Source organism: Leucoraja erinacea, chromosome 3 (assembly GCF_028641065.1).
Source record: "Leucoraja erinacea ecotype New England chromosome 3, Leri_hhj_1, whole genome shotgun sequence".
Lineage (NCBI taxonomy): Eukaryota > Metazoa > Chordata > Chondrichthyes > Rajiformes > Rajidae > Leucoraja > Leucoraja erinaceus.
Window position 1 is genome coordinate 113,397,429 of NC_073379.1, and position 27,566 is coordinate 113,424,994.

Here is a 27,566-nt window from a genome sequence, read left to right on the forward strand (position 1 = left end):
ATTGTCCAGCAGCAGTGACATCTAGGTCAACGATTTATGGGCAAGCAATTGGGAATAACTCCAGTTGATGTCTTAAAACTTGGCACATGAGCCTGAGCCTAGCTAATGCACTGTTGCCAATGTCAGGTTGGTCAGATCAAAACATTGGATTAATTCGTTGAGTTACTTTAGTTTTTTGTATTTCCTTTGTCTTCCAGACATCAGGTGAAGCTCAGTACATCGACGACTTACCTCATCTTCCCAATGAGCTATTTACTGCATTTGTCCTAAGCACGGAGGGCAATGCAACTCTCACCGATATCAATAACACAGCAGCTATGACTATGCCTGGTGCTGTTGCAGTAAGTATTTATGAAGTGTGTTGTTAAATTAGTTTCCCAAAGCTGTCTTAAATAAGCAGCTACTTTATAAAAAGAAGCAATATTCAGAAGGTTGAGGGGGGACTTGATAGAGGTCTTTAAAATGATGAGAGGGATAGACAGAGTTGACGTGGACAAGCTTTTCACTTTGAGAATAGGGAGGATTCAAACAAGAGGACATGACTTCAGAATTAAGGGACAGACGTTTAGGGGTAATATGAGGGGGAACTTCTTTGAAAGAACAAAGTAGGAATAAAATATTCATTCATTCAAATGCTTTAAAGTCAAAATTAATCTAGAAACCAACTGTCGGGGAAATCAATAGACTTTTAATTTTGGGGATGTTTCCCTTTCTCAGAAGTTGTAAGCAGTTTAAAATGTAGTAGACTGAAACTTGCAGGTGTGTAAAGTAATAAAGGCAGTTTTGAGAATGTGGCTGTTTGCCATATTTTATTTTCTGACACCTGTGTAATGTCTGGGCATTTTTCACTTTATGAAATGTGCTATATAAATGTTTTACTGCTGCTGTAACAAAAGTAAAGATCGGCAACACTAACATTAAATCAAGGTTTTCTTTGAATGGAAGAACTAACAGGTTTACAACTCGTTGACAAATTTGTCATTTTTAAGTGCTCAGTTCCTATTTATCTGCAAGATATAATTGCAGACACACTTCCCCAGAATATGGTGCCAAATTGATGCCACATTTTAACAAGTCACAAGTGTAGTTGTCTCAAAAGTTGTGAAGGAGTGTGGACAGCTATGTCCAATTACTGAAGTGAAGCCAGACTTATTCATTCCTGATTTTAGCATTTGGTGGGGGAGAGGGTACATTTTCACTGGCAGTAACTTCACACACTAGAAAGTTGTCCAAGGAAGTGTCATCCATTTAATTGTTTTCTGTATACACATTATAGGTGCTAACGGCAGAGGACATCCCTGGAAACAATACATTCATGCCTCCACCCAATGTAGTTGAAGAGATTTTCAGCAGTGGTCCGATTCTATACGTTGGACAGCCAGTTGCATTGTGTGTTGCAGGTAATGCGATAATATGAGCTTGGGTATTAGAAGTACAATCCGTGTTAAAGTCAGTGGATTAGATAGGCTAAATGCACAAAATCTTGTATTGGATTCCTTTATTGTCATTCAAACTTTTCAGTCTGAATGAAATTTCGTGCCTTGCAGTTATAACATAGAATAAAACAACAAAACACACAATGAACACAGATTTAACATCCACCCCAGTGAGTCTACTGTAGATGGCTAGTGCATGTGCCTTTAACATAGTGACCTCACCACCCTTAACCACTCCCCTTATTAGGTGTATAATTGCATGCTCCCTCCCTTGTGTCCCTCTCTCTAGCTCCGGTGACAGACCACGTACAGCTAAGATAGTAATGATGTGAACAGTTAATAAAACTATAGTTAAGACAATGAGTTGTTGAGACTTCTTTACATGGTGTCACAGCTGTGACTCCGCGCCTCCTGTTTGCCTGTTTTCTTTTATTTTTCTGCCCCAGTACCCTTGCCCTGATTCCTTCACTCGTGCCATGGCCAACTCGTGCCGCAAGCCCGACGCGTTTGTCTTTGACGAGGACATTGCCCATCGCTGGGATGTCTTCCGACGTGATTTTCAGCATTATGTCACCATCGCCCACCCTGCTGCCACTGCTGAGACGCGAGCATCTCTGCTCCTCAACTTGGCCGGTCCCGACGCCCTGGAACGGTCCGAGTCGTTTGTGTTTGCTGCTGGTGAAGATGCCCGTGACCCGGTATGTCTCATTGCTAAGTTCACTGCCTTGTGTGATGTTCCCACCAACTGTATTCTGGAGCGTTTCAAAATGTTTAGCCGACGGCAAAACCCTGACGAGTCTGTCAATAACTACATCGCCGCTTTGAGGCACCTGGCTCGGCGCTGCCGCCTGGATGCCCTGACCCCTGAACAGGTGACCCGTGATATCCTTGTGTACGGCCTCCGCGATGCTAAACTGAGAGCAGAACTTCTCAGGAAGCCTGAACTTTCTCTGGAGGAGGCTCTGCACGCCTCCCGCATGGCTGAGGCTGTCGCCTCTACCCTGCCGCCCGAGGACCATTCTGTCAACTTTGCCTCTGCCACCAGCCGGCGGCGGGACGTTGCCCCGCGGCGGCAACAGGGTCCTCCCCCACCCAGGTCCGGCGTCGCTCGCCGCTGCCCTAACTGCAACTTTGCCACCCATCAGTTCAATGTGTGCCCTGCCCTGGGGAAGACCTGCAATTTCTGCAGAAAGCTGAACCATTTTTCTGCAACCTGCCGAGCCCGCGGGAATACAGCCCCCCCCCCTTTCGGAGAGTGCCAGTCAACCTTGCTCAAGCTGATAGCGTGCCTGGCTCCGAGCACCTGCCTGATGATCTCACCCTTTCTGATACCAGTTCCTCCCAAGGGGAGGCCAGCGTGTTTTCGCTTCTGGACTCTCATGCTTTGGTTGCAAACCCCTCTGTCCGTGTGACCGTCAATGGTACGACCTTCTCAGCGAAGATAGATACTGGCGCTTTTACGAATGTTATGTCAACAAGCCTGTTTCGTCAGATAAGGTCTGGTGAGAAAGTGTCTGCTGCTAACTCCCGCCTACATGCCTATGGGGGAGCCGTACTCGTTCCCGTGGGAAAGACAACCCTGCACTGCAAGGTCCTGGAGGCCTCTCGGCCCCTCACTTTCTACCTGCTAGACTCCGACAACGTGACCCTGCTGGGCGCCCGAGCGTGCCAGGACCTCGGTTTGGTCTCCTTTCATCGCGACATCCATCAGGTGCAGACCCTCATGGACCCCCTACGTGAGTACCCTGATCGCTTCGATGACAGGCTGGGCAAGCTGCCCAGCTGCTACAAGATTGCTGTCGACTCCAGCATTGAGCCTGTGGTCCGCCCGCCACACCGCGTCTCCTTCGCCATGAAGGACAAGGTGAAGTCTGCGTTACTGAACATGGTCTCCAAGGGCATCCTGAAAGAGGTGAGCGAGCCCACCCGGTGGGTCTCCACCATGGTGGTGGCGGCGAAGAAGGACAAATCTGAGATTCGCATTTGTATTAACCCTAAGGACCTGAACCTGGCCATCAAGCGCCCGCACTACCCGATGCGCACAGTAGAGGACGTCGCCGCACAGGTTGGCCCGGCCACTGTTTTTTCGGTCCTCGATGCCAAGAGCTCTTTCTGGCAGATACCGTTAGATGAACGATCCTCCTACCTGACGACTTTCAGCACGCCTTTCGGACGGTTTCGATTTTTGCGCATGCCATTCGGCATCAACTCTGCCAGCGAGGTGTTCCAACGGACCATGGAGCAGCTGTTCGCCGGTCTGCCGTGTGCTATAATAGTCGACGACATCCTGGTCTATGGCAAGGACGTGGCTGAACACGACCAGAACCTCCGCAAAGTCCTGGATCGGGCCCGGGACATCAATCTGAAACTCAACCCGAAGAAATGCCGATTCCGCGTTAAAGAAGTCACTTACGTGGGCCACGTCTTTACCGCCTCGGGGCTGAAGCCCGACCCGGAGAAAACTGCTGCCGTCTCTGGAATGTCCCCTCCCACCGATGTGCCCGCTCTGCAGCGTTTCCTGGGCATGGTGAATTACCTGGGGAAGTTTATCCCTGACCTCAGTGAGCTGAGTGCGCCCCTGAGGGAGCTCATCAAAAAGGACACTGCCTGGGCTTGGTTCCCGCAACACCAACGCGCCTTCGACGTCCTGAAGTCCCGGCTGATCAGTACCCCCACCCTCAAGTTTTTTGACCTGCAGCACCCCATCGTTCTCACCTGCGACGCTTCCAAGTTTGGTTTAGGTGCCGCTTGCCTGCAGCTCCACGATGGCCGGCAGCTGCCTGTGTCCTATGCGTCCCGCACCATGACCCCTGCCGAGCAGCGCTACGCTCAGATTGAAAAAGAGCTCCTTGCGGTGGTGTTTGCTTGCTCGAGGTTCAAAGACTACATTCTGGGCAACACCTTCACGATTGAGACCGATCACCAGCCGCTAGTAACCATTCTTAACAAACCGATCCACGCTGCTTCCTCCAGGCTGCAGCGTATGATGTTGCAGCTGCAACGGTTTACCTTTACCATCGTTTACCGCAAAGGCAAAGACATGTTCGTTGCCGACACGCTGTCCCGCGCCCCTCTGCCATCCTCTGCCCGCCACCCCTACGAGTCGTCGGACCTAATGGTGCTTAATGTCAACTTTGTGCCTTCAAAGCAGATGCAGTCCCTCATTTCCCACACTGCCAAGGATCCTGCCCTGCAGCTACTGTCCGACATCATCATCCAGGGTTGGCCTGAACGCCGCTCCTCCTTGCCGGCCAGTGTAGTCCCATATTTCCTGGTCCGCGATGAGCTCGTCCTGCACGACGGCGTGGTGGTTAAGGGGCACAAGGTCGTAGTGCCCGAATCACTGAGGGTTGCTTATTTTAAGTCTGCCCACAACGGTCATCCTGGGGCCGAGGCCACTCTGTCCAGTGCCCAAGGCCAGTTCTACTGGCCCAGCATGGCCCACGACATCCGGGAGTGGGTCTCTGCTTGCCCTTCTTGCAACAGCCTGGCTCCACATCAACAACGTCAGCCGCTGCTGCAACAACCTGCCCCTGATCTCCCCTGGACGGCGGTCGCTACTGACATTTTCGAGTGGCGTGGGAAGCACTTTCTGGTCCTCGTTGACTCTTATTCTAACTGGTTTGAGGTCGACCAACTCCACTCTCTCTCCTCCTCGGCTGTCATCGGGAGGCTGCGTCGCCACTTTGCCACTTTTGGCTCCCCTGCTCGCCTCCAATCCGACAACGGCAGCCAGTTCACCAGTGCCGAGTTCCAGCGTTTCGCTTCTCAGTGGAACTTTAAGCATTTTACCAGCAGCCCTGAGTACCCGCAAAGCAACGGCCTGGCGGAGCGTGCAGTCCGCAGTGCTAAGGGTTTGCTGGAGCACTGTCGGCTGTCCAAGTCGGACTTCCACCTGGCCCTGCTTAATCTCCACAACATCTCCCGCGACCCTGCCCTGGGCTCGCCGGCACAGCGCCTGCTGGCTCGCAGAACTCGCCCCCCCCCTCCCTGTTGCCCAACAATCCCTTGCTCCCTCTGTTCTCCCGCCCGCTACTGTCCAGGAGCGTATTGCCGCTAAACACGACGTGCAGAAGCGCTCCCACGACAGCTCCTGCCACCCCCTGCCGCGTCTGTTTCCCGGCCAGATCGTCCGGATGCAGACTACCTCTGGCCACTCCAAACTCGCCACGGTGGTCGGCGATGCCGGCTCACCACGATCTTACTTGGTTGACCACGACGGCGTCATCTACCGCCGCTCCCGGCAGCATCTGCTGCTCGTTAACGAGCCCCCACCTCCGCCTGCTGCTCCATTCTCCCCTCCCTTGTCCGATACAACTCCTGCCGTTCCGCGGATGCCCCGATCCCTCCCTTCTCCGTTGATTAAGCCGCCGTCTCCGCCTCCCAGCCCTCGTTCTCCCTCCACCCCGCCGGCGGCTGTGTCCTTGCCCGCTCCGATATCTTCGCCTGCCGCTTCTCCCCGTTTCCCTGGTTCGCTCGCCTGCCCCGGCCCCGGCCGCTCTTGTTCCTGGGGGGGGAGGAGGTGGCGAGCATCGCACCCGGTCTGGCAGGCTGGTTAAGCCGCATGTCCGGTATGGGGATTTCGTTTAGCTCTGTAATTGTTGTATGCCTGCTTGTAGCGCATGAGACGTGGTCGCCCTGTCACTATTATATTGCTTTGTTCTAAGAGGAAGGATGTAGATGGCTAGTGCATGTGCCTTTAACATAGTGACCTCACCACCCTTAACCACTCCCCTTATTAGGTGTATAATAGTGAGATTAAACGAGTACTTACCAGTATGAAGTTTGATCTGTATTTTATGAGGAGTTACGGTGAGGGATTAAGTGAAGACCCCAGCTCCAGTGCGCAGGTGCGGCATACTTCGAAGCAGCGGTGTGAAATCACAGGATAGACACAATATTTGAAGTAAGATAGTAAAGATCACGAGACATCAGTTTATTAGCTTGATCTGTATAATGAGGGTGGGAGCGGTGGGCACTTAATCCCTCACCGTAACTCCTCATAAAATACAGATCAAACTTCATACTGGTAAGTACTCGTTTAATCTTACTATTTTACTTCGGAGTCACGTGAGTGATTCCGTGAAGACTTCAAAGGTCTGTGATTTCAAACCGTGTAACAGTTTTTATTTCACTCACTGAAATGAAAATGAAATGATTCAATTTATTGTCATTGTCAGTGTACAGTACAGAGACAACGAAATGCATTGAAATGAAATGATTCAATTTATTGTCATTGTCAGTGTACAGTACAGAGACAACGAAATGCATTTTTAGCATCTCCCTTGAAAGGGAGACACAGGGCGTCGCGGTGTGCCCGCGCCTGCCGCCGTAACATTCCATTACAGGCAAAGGTGGGTGAAGTGTCTTGCCCAAGGACACAACGACAGTATGCACTCCAAGCGGGATTTGAACCGGCTACCTTCCGGTCGCCAGCCGAACTCTTAGCCCATTGTGCTATCTGTCGTCCTACTGCCGAAGTTTATGAGGGAGGAAGTGTTATCGTTATCACCAGTAGATCTGGTTTCAAAAGAAACAGAAAGGTATTGTTAACAATAACAACATAAAAGAGCTCCTCTGAGCTTAAATTGATATTGCAGTTTGTAATATTCTCCTGCAATTAAATCAGGTTTATCAACGGTTTAAAAATAAAAAATGTTCTGAACGCCGTTTCCTTGACCATACTGTTGTATTAAAAATGTGGTCAACTGGAACGACCATCCGTTCAGCCGCTGATGCCAATGCTGCCCTAGTGAAATGGGATTAAATGTATTATTATTTCCCCGGCAGCTTTCAGTACCTGTTTGAGCCACCTGGAGTGGTTTGGCTCGTACCCCGTCTTGGGTTACTGTGGTTGACCCATTAGGCTTTCATCTCCCTCTAAGATAGTGGGTTGTGTCTATATATAGTAGAAGATGGGTCACCACACTCGACCTGGACTCTGGTGGGTAGGCCCGGAATCCCACCAGTGAATAGGGCGTTCCTGGTCCATGCCATAACACTACAGCACGGAAAACACAGGCGATCTCGACCCTACTAGCTCGTGCCGAACTCAAAATCTCGCGTAGTCCCACATACCTGCGAGTTGGATTTTACCAGACCTAAATATGAACGTGATGCGTCTGGGGTAATCACCATGTTATCCAGTCTAGTTTATGGAGTGACCGGAATCTAGAGCGTGTACGAGAGCCATAAGCATGAGCGTTTTCTCTTTTAAAAACATAGATTAAGCAAGCTGAGGGATCTGGCTGGTGCCATTCTCTGAGATATGTCAATATCACACCAATATCCCATACATGGGTATAAACCTGAGTGATTGGGGCTTATATCATAGTTGCCCTTCATACGTTTACCTTAGTGGATGGGATCCCATGTTCTGTTGACATGCTGTTTTAGATAAGCAGATAAGGCGCTCCATGCTGAATTTACGGCACTGTAACTTACTTTTTAGTCTTGGTGTAGATGTTCCAGGAATTTCAATACGTCAGTGGTTGAATGGTTCGGGATGTTGTCCCTGCGTCGTGGCAGTATTTCACCCATGTTAACTTTTAGTGACTGTTCGCAGGGATGCCGACATGGTGGTAATGGTTCCCTTGGATAATCCCAGTCCCTGGTAAGGTCTATTCAAAACCTGCACCCAGGAGTTTGATGTTGCCCTGGCAAGGGTGGCTTGTGCCTGATACTGGGTTGAGTCAGCAACCATGGTCCACTAGGGAAATCCATAGGTGACTCCCCACCGTGTCGTAATGAACTGGGAACCATGGCTGTGTAGGCCGGTCGGGCACGTTCAATCTCTCTGAGACTTTACATCTCCAGGGACGCAGGTTCATCATGGTGCTGTCTGGGTGGAGTTTGCACGTTCCCTCTGTGGCCATTTTGGTTTTCTCTAACTGCTCTACTTTCCTCCCAAAGGTTTGTGGGTTAATTAGTCGGTGTAAATTGCCCCAAGTATGGGGGTGAGTGGCAGAATAACTGATGGAGTATTTGATGGTATATGTGGAGAATAAACTAGAATTAACGGAAATAGATTACAGAAGCTGGTAATTTCTTGTTCTTTAGAGGCAAAGCAACTGCAAATGTTGGATGCAAAAACAAACTGAGAGGAATTCAGTGGATCAAGAGAGAGTTGGATATAGCTCTTTAGACTAACGGAATCATGGGATATGGGGAGAAAGCAGGAATGGAGTATTGATTTTGGATGATCATATAGGGCGGTGCTGGCTTGAAGGGCCGAATGGCCTACTTCTGCACCTATTTTCTATGTTTCTTTGGGTCAGGCACCAACTATGAAATTCTAAAGAAGGGTCCCGACCCGAAATGTCGTCTGAAAAGTTCCCTCCCACAGATGACCTGCTGAGTTCCCCCAGCAGTTAGTTTTTCCTCTGTATCCTGTCTTTGGCTTTCGAACAGAGTCGACTGCCTAATGAATGGTGACCTCATTCATATGGGGGAAAATTTAAAGTATAATTAAATGGCTTGCATAGTGTACTTGATATAAGAGCCACGATAATCTGGGATTATTGCTGGGAAAATGGGGAGATTGACAACAGAAACAATTACTTGTAAATGGGATTAGTGTAAATGAGTGGCTGGGATCCCCCCTGATACGGGAGCTTGATCGCCCCGACACAGAGGGCCCAAGCACCGCTGGCTACGGTAGTCAAGATCGTCCCATCAACGGAAGGCTCAAGGCCCCACGACCGCGGGAAGACAAAGCAAGAAGTGAAGAGATTTTTTTATTCGCCTTCCATCACAGTGAGGAATGTGGAGGCGTCACTGAGCTGGATGTTCATATTAAAATGTATTGTGTGTGTTTTGTTGCTTTTTATTGGTATGACTACGGCAAATGAAATTCCTCGTACACTGCAAAATGTATTTGGCTATTAAAGTAATGATGATGATGATGATTATGGACAGTGTGGATTCAAGCTGACAGTTTGTTTAGTTTATTGTCACGTGTACCGAGGTACAGTGAAAAGCTTTTGTCCGTGTGCTATCCAGTCAAACCAAAGACTATACATGAATACAATCAAGCTGTCCACAGTGCACAGATAAAGAATACAACATTTAGTGCAAGATGTAACATTGAAGGGCATGGTAGACAAAAATGCTGGAGAAACTCAGTGGGTGAGGAAGCATCTATGGAGCGAAGGAAATAGGCAACATTTCGGTCGAGACCCTTCTTCACTCACCTGCTGAGTTTCTCCAGCATTTTTGTCTACCTTTGATTTTCCAGCATTTCCTTTTTAAACATTGAAGGGCATGGTGTCATGAAAGCCTAATAACCAAACATTATTCCCTTAGAAACATAGAAAATTGGTGCAGCCTATTACAACTCTCTGGGTGAAAACGTTTTTCCTCATCTCCATTCTAAATGGCCATTCAGCCCTTCGAGCCAGCACCGCCATTCATTGTGATCATGGATGATCGTCCCCAATCAATAACCCGTGCCTGGAAAAAAAAAAAAATGCATTTCGTTGTCTCTGTACTGTACACTGACAATGACAATTAAATTGAATCTGAATCTGAATCTGAATCTGAATCTGCCTTCTCCCCATATCCCTTGATTCCACCAGCCCCTAGAGCTCTATCTAACTCTCTCTTAAACCCATCCAGTGACTTGGCCTCCACTGCCCTCTGTGGCAGGGAATTCCATAAATTCACAACTCTCTGGGTGAAAACGTTTTTTCTCACCTCAGTCTTAAATGACCTCCCCTTTATTCTAAGACTGTGGCCCCTGGTTCTGGACTCGCCCAACATTGGGAACATTTTTCCTGCATCTAGCTTGTCCAGTCCTTTTAAAATTTTATATGTTTCTATAAGATACCCCCTCATCCTTCTAAACTCCAGTGAATACAAGCCCAGTCTTTTCAATCTTTCCTCATATGACAGTCCCGCCATCCCAGGGATCAATCTCGTGAGCCTACGCTGCACTGCCTCAAACACAAGGATGTCCTTCCTCAAATTAGGAGACCAACACAATACTCCAGATGTGGTCTCACCAGAGCCCTATACAACTGCAGAAGAACTTATTTACTCCTATACTGAAATCCTCTTGTTATGAAGGCCAACATTCCATTAGCTTTCTTCACTGCCTGCTGCACCTGCACGCCAACTTTCAGTGACCGGTGTACACCCAGGTCTCGCTGCACCTCCCCTTTGCCTAACCTAACCCCATTGAGATAATAATCTGCCCCCTTGTTTTTGCTGCCAAAGTGGATAACCTCACATTTATCTATGTGACTGGTGTACAAGGACACCCTTGTACTGTAAATGTACTGGAATACACTGTAAATACACTGTTTGGCGAGATTGTAATCATGCATTGTCTTTCCACTGACTGGATAGCACACAAAAAAACGTTTCACTATAACACTGTACACATGACAATAAACTAAACTGAAACTAATTGCAATTGGAGGTTGTCTATCTTTCAACAATGTAAGAACTATATGTTGCACTAATAGACAATAGGTGCAGGAGTAGGCCATTCAGCCCTTCGAGCCAGCATCGCCATTCACTGTGATCATGGTTGATCATCCCCAATCAGTACTCCGTTCCTGCCTTAGCACCATATTCATTGACTCCGCTATCTTTAAGAGCTCTATCTAACTGTCTCTTGGAAATATCCAGAGAATTGGCCTCCACTGCAAACGGCAGAGAATTCCACAGATTCACAACTCTCTGGGTGAAAACGTTTTTTCCTCATCTCCATTCTAAATAGCCTACCCCTTATTCTTAAACTGTGACCCCTGGTTCTGGACACCCCCAACATCGGGAACATGTTTCCTGCCTCTAGCATGTCCAATCCCCTAATAATCTTATACGTTTCAATAAGATGCCCTCTCATCCTAAATTCCAGAGTGTACAAGCCCAGCCGCTCCATTCTATCTTTGTGTTGTGCTGTAATCCTGGATTAGCATTGATACCTGTTGCTAACAGGTCAGTTGCTAACATTGCTCAGAATTAGGTAGAAGTTCTAGATTTTTTAATACCAGGTATGAAAGGTAATTCAGGATTAATTCAGCACAACACAATGTATTGGAGACACTCAGCAGGTCAGCCAACATCTGGGGAGGGTCTGGCCAAGCGATGGTTCGGGTTAGTCTTCAGACCAATTGTGCCTGCAACTTATTTCAGCACAAGCCTACTGATGTGTATCTTCTTTTACTTCCAAGATTCACAAGAACATGCTCAACAGATGGTGGAGAAAGTGGTGGTCACCTACCAGGATCAGAAAGCTGCAATTGTGAGTCTTGATGAAGCTATCAAGCAGAAATCCTTCCACCCATCACCTGGTCCCTGGATACAGGTTGGAGATGCTGTCAGTGCTATTTCAGACTCTCCTTGCCAGGTTGATGGTCAAATCAGGGCAGGTGAACAGTATCATTTCTACATGGAAACGCAGGTAATTTTCCTTCATTCCTTACTGAATGTTCTTTCTTTACATCCTAGATGTTGGTCAGAAGTGTATAGTGAACATTCCTTCGCTCCATAGATGCTGCTGCACCCGCTGAGTTTCTCCAGCATTTTTGTGTACAGTGAACAGTTTTGTTTATAAATTTAAGACTGAAATCTGTATTCCTTGCCAATTTCCCCACAAGCCTTGACTTTGAATTCCCAACATTAGTTCCAGCATTAAGTCCATGTTTGATCGGGAACTTGGAGTACAGCACACACAATACCTCATTGGAGACACTCGGACTATCTTTGATTGGACTTTACTGGCTTGATGTTACACTAAACGCTATTCACGTTGTTCCCTTTATGTATCTGTACACTGTGGATGACTTGATTATAATCATGTATTGTCTTTCCACTGACTGGATAGCACACAACAAAAGCTTATCACTGTGCCTCTGTACACGTAACAATAAACTCAAACTCACTATAGAGCACAGATACAGGCCATGTGACCCAACTAATTCATGTTGACTAACTTGCCTGACTGAGTTAGTCCCATTTACCTACACTGGGCCCATATCTCTCCAAACCATTCCTATCCATGTAGCTATCTCGTGTCTTTTCAATGTCAACTCCTTTGTTCTGGCAGCTTGTTCCATATATGCACCATCTGTGTGGGAAAAGTTACCCCTCGGGTTCCTATGAAGTCTTACCCCACACACCTTAAACCTAACTCCTCCAGTATTAAACCTATGTCCTCATCGAGTGGTAGCCTCACCAGCAGCAGTGTCAGTCATTTTGTTTTTGTTTTTTTAGTATGTCTAAATGTACGTGTTAATGTTTCTCGGTATGTTTTTAAGTGTGGGTGGGGTGGGGGTGGGGAAAGGGGGAAACCGGTTCCAGCCACTTGCCTCGGTGGAGATGCCACATTTCTCCTAGTCGCATTTTCGCTTCCCCCGCGGCCTAACAACGACTTGGATTGGTGCGGCCTTTCCCAGAGACGGCCCAGAGCTTCAGCAGCAGGCGCGGCGAGGACTTCCATCGGCCTGTGGACTATAACATCGTGAAGCCGTGGTCTGCGGAGCTTCGAGCAGAAGGCGTGGCATGGACTTACCACCCCGGAGCCAGTGATCCCTTGCCGGGGATCGCCGGAGAAGAGCTCCGACCGCTGGCCTGCCTGCGGCCTATAACATCGACAAGCCGCGGTCTCCGGTAAGAAAGTTGGCGATTCGGGCACTCCAAGCCGCGGAGTGTGTTTCATCCGTCCCATTGTTGGAGCTTCGATCATCCCGACGAGCGTGTCTGTACAATCGGGCCGTCCGTAGCGGCGACTAAGGAGGGTCAAGGGCCCAAACAAGGGTGAACAAAAGGAGGGAGACTGTCTGAGCTTTATTTACCTTGATCATAGTGATCACTGTGGTGGATGTTTATATTAATGGGCCTGTCTTACTTTGCGATTTTGTTGGCGAATACGGCCGTCAGTGACTGACGCTCAATATCGCCTGAAAACCATCGTCAAAGTACGTCACTCCGCGCCACCATGCGTCATCATGGGACAGGGCGCGTGTCACCGTGCGTCACTATAGGACAGCACCTGTGATGTCAAGTGGCATCAACGTACGTCCACCCGCGACATGATACGGCAGGTTGCGACATCTGGGGCGCGTGACATCATCATGACGCACGACGATGTATGGGTGACGCGTGGTGATGTACGGTGATGCAAAATAAATTAGCATAGCCAATGACCGTGCGTCACCACGCCTCACCCGTACGTCATCCCGCAAATGGCCGCACGACATGATATATTAATTGGAAAATCTTATTTTCATCGAAAATGATATAAAAGAAACAATGTTCATGAATGATTTTACATTGATGTTTTTGGTAATGACACTGATACTGAATTCAGTTATTTTTCAGAAAGCCACAGTGGTGTTAGATGGCCACCTCCTTTATACTCTGTGAATCTTTGTTGATGTGCTCGGCAATGGCAGTGAAATGGGGGTAAAACCCATGTCGGTGTTCTCATTAATATCCATCTAACTTCTGCTATAATTACAGCCTTCTGGCAACAAAGGCCAAGGCCAGTTGTAATCTGTTGCACCAGGTGATGTACAGATGCTGCTGGATATCCGTTAGCTGTAAACGTTGGCAATTCGATCCTTTTTAACTGCTGACATTATACGCTGGGGATGCTGAAATATTTAAGATTGGAACCGGAGACTATGGATGCATATACACAAGTGCATGCAGCATTTTGGACCTTTAGTGATGTAACATGGTGCACAAAACTAATTTGATGTCACTTTGATGAAATGTTGTAGTGCAGATATAACCATATAACTGGTGGCCTGATGTGGCCTTTTTATGTTAACGTTGTAGTTCTATGTTTATTTTGTCTAATGAATTAACTTGGCATGGTGGCTCAGTGCTGCTGCCTTACAGCGCCAGAGAACTGGGTGCAATCCTGACTACGGGTACTGTCTGTACGGAGTTTGTACGTTCTCCCCGTGACCACGTGGGATTTCACCGGGCGCATTTTAATTTCCTCCCACACTCCAAAGACGTACAGGTTTGTAGGTTAATTGGCTTCGGTACAAAACAGTAAATTGTCCCTAGTGTGTAGGATAATGTTAATGTACGTGGTGATCACTGGTTGGCGCAGACTCGGTGAGCTGAACGGCCTGTTTCCACTCTGTATCTCTAAAAAAAAGAATTGGTCTTTTAAAAATAATTTTGCCACGTTCCTATTCGATGTGCTAATGATCTATGTCCCAAATAATGAACTGTTTGAGTATTACACTTCAATGGCAGCGTGCAAAGAGATGGCAGGTTCGGCAATATCCGTGGAAAGAACATTTTCAGCTTGAAGACCCTTCATTGAAACTGGGAATGAAAGTAAAAAAGCAAGTCTTGGGTGGTGGAGATGATGGGAGAGGGATGGATAAGACAAAGGAGATACTTATGATAGGAACGAGACAGGTTTGCTGTGGAGATAAAATGTGGTGAAAGTATAGAAACATAGAAACATAGAAATTAGGTGCAGGAGTAGGCCATTCGGCCCTTCGAGCCTGCACCACCATTTAATATGATCATGGCTGATCATCCAACTCAGTATCCCGTACCTGCCTTCTCTCCATACCCTCTGATCCCCTTGGCCACAAGGGCCACATCTAACTCCCTCTTAAATGTAGCCAATGAACTGGCCTCAACTACCCTCTGTGGCAGAGAGTTCCAGAGATTCACCACTCTCTGTGTGAAAAAAGTTCTCCTCATCTCGGTTTTAAAGGATTTCCCCCTTATCCTTAAGCTGTGACCCTTGTCCTGGACTTCCCCAACATCGGGAACAATCTTCCTGCATCTAGCCTGTCCAACCCCTTAAGAATTTTGTAAGTTTCTATAAGATCCCCTCTCAATCTCCTAAATTCTAGAGAGTATAAACCAAGTCTATCCAGTCTTTCTTCATAAGACAGTCCTGACATCCCAGGAATCAGTCTGGTGAACCTTCTCTGCACTCCCTCTATGGCAATAATGTCCTTCCTCAGATTTGGAGACCAAAACTGCACGCAATACTCCAGGTATCTGGTTGATAAGTTGAAAAAGGAAGTTATATGGAGAAACACGGCCTTGTTAATAATAAATAATAATAATAATAAGTTTATTTATATAGCACATTTATAGTCAATTTTCATTGACCCCAAAGTGCTTTACATAATTTAAAAATCAGTTCCATACAAAGCATAAAGATGGGTTAAGAAGATGTTGTAGTAGAAAATGCCAATACAGTAGAAAAATGAGCTCAATTGGCCATCAAAACTGAATGGCCTGTTTATGTGTTGCAAATGGTGTATGTGGAATGTAATATTCCATGGAAATAAAGTCAAAATTGATGCCATTTCCGATTCTGATTTGAACGTTTTTGGTACCTGATGCAAAAATAGATCTCTGCAATTATAGAGTTTCAAACATGAAAATGTTATGGTTGGGCTCAGATCTGGGAAACACATGAAAATAAAGCTCAGTTGAACTTGGGGTGAGGGTTTGCAAGATTGTCAATGGTCAAAATTGGGTTGAGTGAATATGCAGAAAATTATGTTTGAAAAGGAGGTTGATGGGAGTAAATATTCGCGCTAATGAATGCAGTATTACTTAACACTAATTTGGTGTGTGAAGATCCATAAAAATACACACAGATAATCCATAGAAATTCTGCGACAACATGATTCAAAGCCCAGTTTTGGTTACCTTAGATTCACTTAACTTCTGTCATTTTATGAAGGACATACTGGAAAAACTCAGATCAGCCAACGTTTGTGGCAAAAGGAATTGTTAATATTTCAGGTTGAAAACCTCATTCATTGTTCTCAGAGGCTGCTATTGCAACTTAACTCAGTTGATGTTTGTTTTTTCTCAATCAGTCTGAAGAAGGGTCTCGACCCAAAATGTCACCCATTCCGTCTCTCCAGAGATGCTGCCTGACCCACTGAGTTACTCCAGCATTTTGTGTCTACCTTCGATTTAAACCAGCATCTGCAGTTCTTTCCTACACATTGTGTTCCCTCCTTAACCTATGTGCTCAATGCATCATTAATAGCTTGATGTCAGAGAGAGTTTTAGAAATACCTCATGGCAATAGGCCCTTCAGCCAACAGAGTCTAACAGAGCATCGATCACCTGTTCACACCAGTTCTATGTTAGCCCACATTCGCATTAACTCCTTGCCCATGAAGGACAAACTTTACAGAGACCAATTAACTCACATACTCGCACATCTTTGGGATATGGGAAGAAACCGGAGCACCCGGAGAAAGCCCATGCGGTCACAGGGAGAATGTGCAAACTCCTCATAGACAACACCCAAGGTCAGGTTTGAGCCAAGATCCCTGGTATTATGGGGCAACTGGTTCACAAGTTATAGGATTAGGCCATTTGGCCCATTCAGTCTACTCCGCCATTCAATCATGGCTGATCTCTGCCACTTACCCCCATTTTCCAGCCTTCTCTTGACTTCCATTCTAATCAAGAACTTGTCCATCTCTGACTTAAAAATATCCACTGCCTTGGCCTCCACAGCCGTCTGTGGTAATGAGTTCCACAGATTCACCACCCTCTGAGTAAAGAAGTTCCTCCTCGCCTCCTTTCTAAAAGAGTGCCCTTTAATTATGAGGCTGTGACCTCTGATCCTAGACTCTCCCACCAGTGGAAACATCCTCTCCACATCCACTCCATCGATGCCTTTCACTATTCTGTAAGTTTCAATGAGGTCCCCCCTCAACCGTCTAAATTCCAGCGAGTGGAGGCCCAGTGCTGTCAAACGCTCAACATATGCTAACCCACTCATTCACGGGATCATTCTTGTAAACCTCCTCTGGACCCTCTCCAGACCCAGCACATCCTTCCTCAGATACGGGGCCCAAACTTGGTCACAGTCTGCCAGGCTATTTCTGCCTACCTACCAAATTAGTGATATTTCCATTGTCCTATCTACACCTCTCTGCAACTGAAATACAACTTTTCTCTCTTTTTCAGTTCTGATAAGTCTTCGACCAGAAACATCATATTTAAGAGGGAGTTAGATGTGGCCCTTGTGGCTAAAGGGATCAGAGGGTATGGAGAGAAGGCAGGTACAGAATACTGAGTTGAATGATCAGCCATGATCATATTGAATGGCGGTGCAGGCTCGAAGGGCCGAATGGCCTCTACTCCTGCACCTATTTTCTATGTTTCTATATCTAACAGTATCCAGATGGAGATAGAAAGATACAGTATGGAAACATTTGGCCCATCTGGTCCATGCTGACCATGTATACTAACCCTACACTAATCTAATCCAACGTTGTTCTCTCCACATTGCTATTGATTGCCCCTAGATCCCACTACTCATCTACATACGAGGGGCCAGTTAACCTACCAAGCCACACGTCTTTTAATGTGTGGAAAACCAGAGCACTTCGAGGAATCCCACGAGGTCACAGGAAAAACATGCAAACTCCACATAAACAGCACCCATAGTCAGCGTTGAACTGGGTTCTCTGGAACTATGAGGCAACGCCACATTGCGACATCAGCACTATATAGTCAGCAGTTGAAAGGAACGGACCTGTCATTGTCTTTCCACAGTTCTTGCCTGACCTGAGTATTTCCAGCAATCCTGTTTTTTTTTTAAATTTCATTTGTACTGTAACATCCACAGCATTAATACACAGCATTAAAATATTTATTTAGAATTGAACACATGAAACTGCAAACTGTCTTAATTTTCACCACAGTTCTTGTGGGAAATTAAGTTTCCAAAGATGTAATATTGATTTAGCATTCCTTAAAGTAAGCTTGTGCAACCAGAGAGTGTTAGAAATGCTTTCCTTTTAAGAGCTCCCATTTTGATTATGTTGTTCACTGTTGGATAGATTTGTCGGTGTGTGCCTGTTGAAGATGGTTTGAACATCCAGGCATCAAGCCAGTGGTTAACTTTACTTCAAGAGGCCGTAGCTGATGCTGTTGGAATGCAAGCCAAGAAGTAAATTGATTTTCATTTCTTAACAAAATAGGAATGTCTGTAATAACTGTGTAGCTCACATTAGTTGTAACATTGTCACGTTTATAGTACGAGCTTTAGTGTAACAACCGAGCTTTAAGTGTAACAACCGGGTCAGGTGTAGCAAATATGAATTATGTCAAATTATATTTATATTAAGTGCTTTGGAGCAGGAAATTAATATGCATCTGTGATGTGGTAATCATAATGACCAAGCTACTTAAAATCAAATGTATTAACCATATAATAACCATATAACAATTACAGCACGGAAACAGGCCATCTCGACCCTTCTAGTCCGTGCCGAACACGTATTCTCCTAGTCACATACACCTGCGCTCAGACCATAACCCTCCATTCCTTTCCCGTCCATATGCCTATCCAATTTATTTTTAAATGATAAAAACGAACCTGCCTCCACCACCTTCACTGGAAGCTCATTCCACACAGCTACCACTCTCTGAGTAAAGAAGTTCCCCCTCATGTTACCCCTAAACTTCTGTCCCTTAATTCTCAAGTCATGTCCCCTTGTTTGAATCTTCCCTACTCTCAGTAGGAAAAGCTTATCCACGTCAACTCTGTCTATCCCTCTCATCATTTTAAAGACCTCTATCAAGTCCCCTCTTAACCTTCTGTGCTCCAAAGAATAAAGCCCTAACTTGTTCAACCTTTCTCTGTAACTTAGTTGCTGAAACCCAGGCAACATTCTAGTAAATCTCCTCTGTACTCTCTCTATTTTGTTGACATCCTTCCTATAATTAGGCGACCAAAATTGTACACCATACTCCAAAATTGGCCTCACCAATGCCTTGTACAATTTTAACATTACATCCCAACTTCTATACTCAATGCTCTGATTTATAAAGGCCAGCACACCAAAAGCCATTAATCGGCAGAAAAGCGTTTTCATGGTTATGTTAGCCTTAGAGTCATACAGTGAGGAAATGTCCCCTTCAGCCCAACTTGCCCACACTAACCAACATGCCCCATCTACAATAGTCTCGCCTGCATTTGGCCCATATCTCTCAAAACTTGTTCTATCCATTTCTCTGTCCAATTGTTTCTTAAACGTTGCAATACTCCCAGCCTCCACCACCTCCTCTGGCAGCTCGTACTGTACCCACCATCGTTTGTGTGGAAAAATGTTACTCATCAGATTCCTTGTAAATCTTTCACCCTTCACCTTGAACCTCTGTCCTCTGCATTGACAGCTGAACCAAAAGAAGCATTCTAGATTTATGGTTACCTAAATCAATAATGGGTAGTCTTGCTTTAAAAGTTATTTTTAAATACTGGAAATACAATCCAGGTTGTTGGATCAGTCGGGTCTTTATTGTGCTCTGTGGAATTGATGTCACTGGCAGGCAGGCAGGCAGGCAGGCCCAAGATTTATCTGTTTGCTGTTCAAAATCCTATGAAGATCTGCCCTCCCTCCGTTAGTGACAATTCTCCATCCCCCACCCCCACCACAGTGATGCAGTAGTGGAGGTGCTGCCTTACACCGCCAGGGACCCAGGGGTAGGTAGGTTATTGCCACCTGTGGTCACGGTGGTGCAGCAGTAGAGTTGCTGCCTTACAGCGAATGCAGCTCTGGAGACACGGGTTCGATCCTGACTACGTGTGCTCTCGGTACGGAGTTTGTACGTTCTCCCAGAAACCGGCGTGGGTTTTCTCCGAGATCATCGGTTTCCTCTCACACTCCAAAGATGTACAGCTTTATAGATTCATTGGCCTGGTAAATGTAAAAATTATGGGTGTAGGATAGTGTTAGTGTGCGGGGATCGCTGGTCGGCGCGGTTCTGGTGGGTCGAAGGGCCTGTTTCCGCGCTGTATCTGTAAACTAAACGTGCGGCTGCAGGCAATAGATGGGGCTGACTGTTTGGTGAATTGTTGCAACTTTGTTGGTGCCAAAACGTAGCGACACGTGTGTACTGCCTACACGAGGTCTGCAACATGATTTTACCGAGTTGTATGCAAAACAGCAGTCCATGGTGTGGGTACATGTGACAACAATGTATCAGTGAGAATTATTTTTTATTTGTTTAATATGTTTTTGTTTTCACAGTATTAATGTCACGGCCAAGCGGCTGGGTGGAGCGTATGGAGGTAAAGCTACACGTGCCAACCTGGTAGCATGTGCTGCTGCAGTAGCTGCCACTGTCCTTCACAGGTAGGATGCAGACAAATACTGTACTAGATATTCGGGGGACTGTCTAATTAGCAAAGTTTTGAAACTTAATGAGTGATGGCACAGTGGCATAGCAGTAGAGTTGCTGATTTACAGCGCCAGAGACCCGGGTTCCATCCTGACTACACATCCTGTCTGTATGGAATTTGTACCTTCTCCCTGTGACCTGCATTGGTTTTCCCAGGTTGTTCCGGTTTTCTCCCGCACACCAATGACGTACATACTGGTTTGTGGTTAATTGGCGCTAGTGTACGGGGATCGCTAGTCGGCTCGGACTCGGTGGGCCAAAGGGCCGGTTTCCGCGCTGTAGCTTTAAACTAATACCTGATACAAACGGTACAGCAGATTTAGTCATAGCTTTCAGTAGGGACATTTGCCGCTGGAAGAAAGTAACGTTATTCATTTGATTTCATTAAATGGTTTAACCTGTTGCACTAAGTTCTGGTTCTTTGCAAGCGATAGGATTGCCCATGATAGGGTAACCTTTTCCCAGATAGTAACTTAGATGTCAGTAAGGTTGCTGGCTGTGATATGTGTGGAAATAGGCCCATCGACCCAACCTACCCACACCGACTGACATGTCCCGTCTACACTGGTCCCACCTGCCTGCGTTAAACGGCCCTGCGTTTGCAACAGCTTCAAGTTTCTGGGTGTGCACAACTTTGAAGATGTTTCCCGAGTACAATCACAAAGGAAGCTGAACAACTCCTCTACTTCCTTAGAAAATTGTGGAGATTCGATATGTTGACGGGTACTCACTCTGTTGAACTTCTACAGGTGTACATTGAATAGCATATTGACAGGTCGTATCAGAGCCTGGCTTGGCAACTGGAACGCCCAGGAATGAAGGAGATTGCAATAAGTGGTGAACAATGCCCGGGTTCTGACCTTCCCATCAGGGAAAGTTTTTATAGAAACATAGAAAACCTAGCAGAAATAGGCGCAGGAGTAGGCCATTCGGCCCTTTGAGCCAGCACCGCCATTCAATATGATCATGTCATATATGAGGTGCTGCCTCAAAAAAGGCTGCCCATCATCAAATATCCTGGCTCATCTTGTTCAAACAATCAGGAAGAAGATACAGGAGCCAGAAAATTATGACCACCACGTTTAAGAATAGCTTCTTCCCAACAACCATCAGGCTCTTGAACACTACACAACACAAACCTCATCAACTATGAATTTCTATGGACTGTCTTTAGTTGCATTAAGAACTTTGATTTTTGCACTATTATGGTCATTAGTTAATTAAATTTTATTTTAAAAAAAAAACATTATCTGCATGTATTGTGTTTATGGGCATGTTAAACTGCAGCAAGTAATAGCCCTGTCCCACGGTACGAGTTCATTCCAAGAGCTCTCCCGAGTTTAAAAAAAAATCAAACTCGTGGTAAGCACGGAGAATGAACGTTGCGGGTACGTCGGAGCTCGGGGACGTCTTTTAGCAGCTCGTAACGCTAACGGCAGGTACTCGGGAAGACGCGTGAAGATTTTTCAACATGTTGAAAAATGTCCCCGAGAGCCCCGGGTACCGACGAGTGGCCATTACCGTAAATCTCCGAGTTCGAATCAGGGCAAACTCGGGAGAACTCTTGGAATGAACTCGTACCTTGGGACAGGGGTTTATGAATTTCATTGTTACGGTAAATAAACACGAGGCTGTTTAAATGTACTTGCTCTCTCTGCAAACACAGTTTTGAACTGTAGTGTGCTGGCTTTTAAAGCTCAATGAATCTGTTAACTTTGCAACAAATTAACTGAACGCTTTAGATCTAAAATGAGATCGATTGATCTGTTCTACATAATCCCTACATAATCGCAGAGTTTTATCAACAATTTTGCAGCACTCCTAAGATTAAAAAACAATAGAGTTGATTTCACCATTGGGTATGTGCTCGGTGTGGTGTGTTGAGGAAGTTTGCTGCTTTAGTCACAGAAGGTTCTCTTATGTTGCAATGCAGATGAATGACCATACTTGTTTCCTGCAGACCAGTCCGATGCAAGATGGACCTGAGCACCAACATGCAGGCAGTTGGCAAACGGCATGGTTATGTAGTCAAATACAAGGTTAGAACAAGCCCGTCTCTTTTGGTTTTGATTTGATGGCTTTCTCTGAACCAGATTAACCTAATGGAGACACAAAAGACTGCTGGTGCTCTTTTCCACACTCAGTCCAGATAGAGTCATACAGCATGGAAACAGGCCCTTCGGCCCAACTTGCTCACACTAGCCAACATGTCCCAGCTACACTAGTCCCACCTGCCTGCGATTGGTCCATATCCCTCCAAACCTGTCCTATCCATGTGTCTGTTCAACTGTTTCTTAAACGTTGGGATAGTCCCAGCCTCAACTACCTCCTCTGGCAGCTTGTTCTTTACATCCACCACCCGTTGTTTGGGAAAAGTTACCCCACAGATTCCTAGTACATTGTTTCCTCTTCGCCTTGAACTGAAGCAGGGTCTTGACTCAATGTAGACTATCTGTTTCCCTCTACAGATGCTGTCTGACCCGCTGAGTTCTCCCAGCATCTTGATTTTAGTTCCAAATTAATGTAATGATTCCCATAAACATTAAGAAATGAATCAATTACAATCGCCACGTTTAAGAAACATTTAGACAGGTACATGGGTAGGACAGGTTTGGAGGGATATTGGCCAAATGCAGGCTGGTGGGACTAGTGTAGTAGCTGGGACATGTTGACCCATGTGATGGCACATTGGGCCGAAGGGCTGTAGGACTTTGGCAATTCACTATTTGGCAAATTTCAGATCAAATAGCTCATTTTATAACTTCATTGGTTACAGGAGCAGAATTAGGCCATTCGAAAACATGTTGAAAAATTCGCAGTGACCACTAGTTCCCAGAATGCGGGAACTCCTCACGACCATGAAGGCGACTCCCCGGCAACCACCCGCGAACATGTGGCGACCATGTGGCGACTGCATAGTCTCCTGCAATCGTCTACAAAGTTGCCTAAGTGGGACAGGCCCATGGAAATTGTTTGTGTTGTTCTTGATGTTCTTTCCAACTAAAGAAGTTTTTTTTGTTACTTTTATATTTAACCATATAACCATATAACAATTACAGCACGGAAACAGGCCATCTCGGCCCTACAAGTCCATGCCGAACAAATTTTTTTTCCCCTTAGTCCCACCTGCCTGCATTCATACCATAACCCTCCATTCCCTTCTCATCCATATGCCTATCCAATTTATTTTTAAATGATACCAATGAACCTGCCTCCACCACTTCCACTGGGAGCTCATTCCACACCGCCACCACTCTCTGCATAAAGAAGTTCCCCCTCATATTACCCCTAAACTTCTGTCCCTTAATTCTGAAGTCATTTGGGATGGTTTAACATTGTTGCAATTCTTTTACATTTGCAATGCAAATTCCACCCATCACTATGGGACCCTTTTCCCCAACTTAAGGGCCTGTCCCACTTGGGCATTATTTACGCAGCATCATTTACGTGTCACGATGCACGATGCGTGCGTTGTGACACGCACGTGATGCGCGCATGGAGACGTAGGCAGTGACCCGCGTTCGCGCGCGGCGCCCTAGGACTTTGGGATGTACAAAATCTTCGCACGCCATCTGCGTGACGCGCAAATGGTGCCCAAGTGGGACAGGCCCTTAATACAGCAATTGTGTCCCTGCCCTGCATCACCCTGTGGTCAGCAGTGATCATAGTACTATATAGTTAAATGTTGGAGAGAAATACATTGCCTCATCATTTTAATCCATTCAAACTGCTTGTAAAGAATTTAGTATTCGGAGCTAGTCTCAGATTCAGGAACAGCTTCTTCTCAGCAGCCATCAGGCTATTAAACACTACAACCTCCAAATAGGCTCTGAACTACATGAGGACATTGGTTTTGTCTTTTGCACTATTATTAATTTTTTGTATGTATGTGACACTGAACGTTTTTTCTCATTTATGATATTTTTACAGAGTACTATGTTCACATATTCTGTTGTGCTGCTGCAAGTAAGAATTTCATTGTCCTATCGGGGACATATAACAACAAAACACTCTTGATAAATAGTAAAACAGACTCAACAGATGCTGGATAAAAATAAAATTCTGGAAATCTCAATTGGGTCCAGGTGCAGCATTGCCAAAATTAAGCTTCAGCATCAGTTTCATGGCCTACACATTCTTGATGTCTGTGCAAATGTTTTAATTGGTTTCTTCACTTCAGTGGTTTAACAAGTCTTAAATGCACAATAATACATCGGTCTGGTGCACTGTTGAGGTCCATTATTGCACATTTTTGCAGAGTAAATGGCTGGTCCAGTCATAAAGCTATAAATCTACCATAACAAACTATGCTTAAAAGATGATGCTTTTGATTTGTTGCAGGTTGGGTTTAATAAGGACGGTACTCTAAACGGCATTATCATTACTTACTACTGTAACAGTGGAAGCAGCCCCAATGATAATGAAGTTGAGGAGAGCTTGATATTTTCCGATAATGGTAATGTATCTCTACCATTGTAAGAGTTCAGTATCAGCATATTGTCAATGTTTAGCTTTTCAATCTATCTCTGTACACATGAGAATAATAAACTAACGGCAAGTATCAGATCATATCAACAATCCATGGTTAATTGCCCTTCGCTTCCACCCCATTAGAGCCCCATGCGGTCACGGGGATAAAATAAAAACTCCGTACAGACAGCACCTGTAGTCGGGATAAAACCCGGGTCTCTGGCGCTGTAAGGCAGCAACTCTACCATTGTGCCACCAACGCTCCTCAGCTGGTAAACAAATGGAACCTTTGGAGCCAACAAATCTGATATGTCTGCCGTTTCATGTTCACTAATGATTAGTATTATAATTTTAACACATAACTGTGCTAATAATGTATTGGAAATATCGTTTAGGTGCTGAAGTTTGTTGGTATATTTTAGCAGGAAATAAGATTGCATTATCTTTGTCTCTTCTGTTTATTTTATTTTATTTATTTATTTTATTTATTCCGAACAAGTAAAGACAGTAAAGACATTAATAGTAACAAAATCGAAATTATCAAACAATTGGACATTACAATCAATATTTACAAGCAATGAAAAGAACAAAAAGCAAATTTCCAATGTCCAACTCTGTGTCTGTACAAGCTCGAAAAGGAGTGAGAAGAAGAATAACATTAAATCTCACCCCTTTTCCCCAACACTTCTACCATATTTAAAAATCAATTAATTAATAATAATAATACTACCCCAGGCAATTTCCCATAATACCTACAGACATATATATACATACAACTATTATACACATATAAACTTCATATATGAAGTAACCAAACATAAGTAAACAATTGTAAAGCAATAAACAAACATTAACCCCCACTTGTCAACCATCCCCTCCATCCCGGTACCCCTTGAAATTTATTTTTTTATATATCATTTTAAAATGATTCATGTTTGTACATTGCTTTAATTCCGCGTTCAATTTGTTCCACACTCCTACTCCACAAACCGAAATACAAAAGGTTTTTCTAGTCGTACGGACTCTTTGTTTCTTAAAATTAAATATTCATTTTAAATAGTATACTATAGAAAATAGAATTTTCTGCTAATCATTCCAATAAGCATTTTATTCCTCTGCTGGCAGAGGTGTATTTACATAAAATATAGTAATGAACATCTGCTAATTTTATCCTCAATTATTCAACCACCTCTAGTTATAAAGAAATTGAACACAGGCCAGTGCTATTATTTGGATATATGGAATGTGATATGTGATATGCAATGGAAGACATTTAAAGACTGCATGGATGAACTACAAAAATTGTTCATCCCAGTTTGGCAAAAGAATAAATCAGGGAAGGTAGTACTTCCGTGGATAACAAGGGAAATCAGGGATAGTATCAAAACGAAGGATGATGCGTACAAATTAGCCAGAAAAAGCAGCATACCGGAGGACTGGGAGAAATTCAGAGACCAGCAGAGAAGGACAAAGGGCTTAATTAGGAATGGAAAAATAGATTATGAAAGAAAACTGGCAGGGAACATAAAAACTGACTGCAAGAGTTTTTATAGATATGTGAAAAGAAAGAGATTAGTTAAAACAAATGTAGGTCCCTTGCAGTCAGAAACAGGCGAGTTGATCATGGGGAACAAGGATATGGCGGACCAATTGAATAACTACTTTGGTTCCGTCTCACTAAGGAAGACATAGATAATTTGCCAGAAATAGCAGGGGACCGCGGGTCAAAGGAGTTGGAGGAATTGAGTGAAATCCAGGTTAGCCGGGAAGTGGTGTTGGGTAAATTGAATGGATTAAAGGCCGATAAATCCCCAGGGCCAGATGGGCTGCATCCCAGAGTACTTAAGGAAGTAGCTCCAGAAATAGTGGATGCATTAGTAATAATCTTTCAAAACTCTTTAGATTCTGGAGTAGTTCCTGAGGATTGGCGGGTAGCAAACGTAACCCCACTTTTTAAGAAGGGAGGGAGGAAACGGGGAATTACAGACCAGTTAGTCTAACATCGGTAGTGGGGAAACTGCTAGAGTCAGTTATTAAAGATGGGATTGCAGCACATTTGGAAAGTGGTGAAATCATTGGACAAAGTCAGCATGGATTTACGAAAGATAAATCATGTCTGACGAATCTTATAGAATTTTTCGAGGATGTAACTAGTAGTGTGGATAGGGTAGAACCAGTGGATGTGGTGTATCTGGACTTCCAGAAGGCTTTTGACAAGGTCCCACATAAGAGATTAGTATACAAACTTAAAGCACACGGCATTGGGGGTTCAGTATTGATGTGGATAGAGAACTGGCTGACAAACAGGAAGCAAAGAGTAGGAGTAAACGGGTCCTTTTCACAATGGCAGGCAGTGACTAGTGGGGTACCGCAAGGCTCAGTGCTGGGACCCCAGCTATTTACAATATATATTAATGATCTGGATGAGGGAATTGAAGGCAATATCTCCAAGTTTGCAGATGACACTAAGCTGGGGGGCAGTGTTAGCTGTGAGGAGGATGC

The 27,566-nt window shown here is 45.2% G+C and overlaps 1 protein-coding gene across 1 annotated transcript in view; it reads left to right on the forward strand.

Annotated features, from left to right (window-relative positions):
- LOC129695930 (uncharacterized) overlaps nucleotides 1–27,566 on the forward strand; it is a 154,488-nt gene that overhangs the window by 66,810 nt on the left and 60,112 nt on the right. Inside the window, exons 14-20 of the mRNA XM_055633409.1 lie at nucleotides 198–341; nucleotides 1,277–1,400; nucleotides 11,615–11,844; nucleotides 18,251–18,360; nucleotides 20,444–20,548; nucleotides 22,555–22,633; nucleotides 24,936–25,050. Of these exons, the coding sequence (XP_055489384.1) occupies nucleotides 198–341; nucleotides 1,277–1,400; nucleotides 11,615–11,844; nucleotides 18,251–18,360; nucleotides 20,444–20,548; nucleotides 22,555–22,633; nucleotides 24,936–25,050 (907 nt within the window). The remainder of the gene's footprint in view (nucleotides 1–197; nucleotides 342–1,276; nucleotides 1,401–11,614; nucleotides 11,845–18,250; nucleotides 18,361–20,443; nucleotides 20,549–22,554; nucleotides 22,634–24,935; nucleotides 25,051–27,566) is intronic.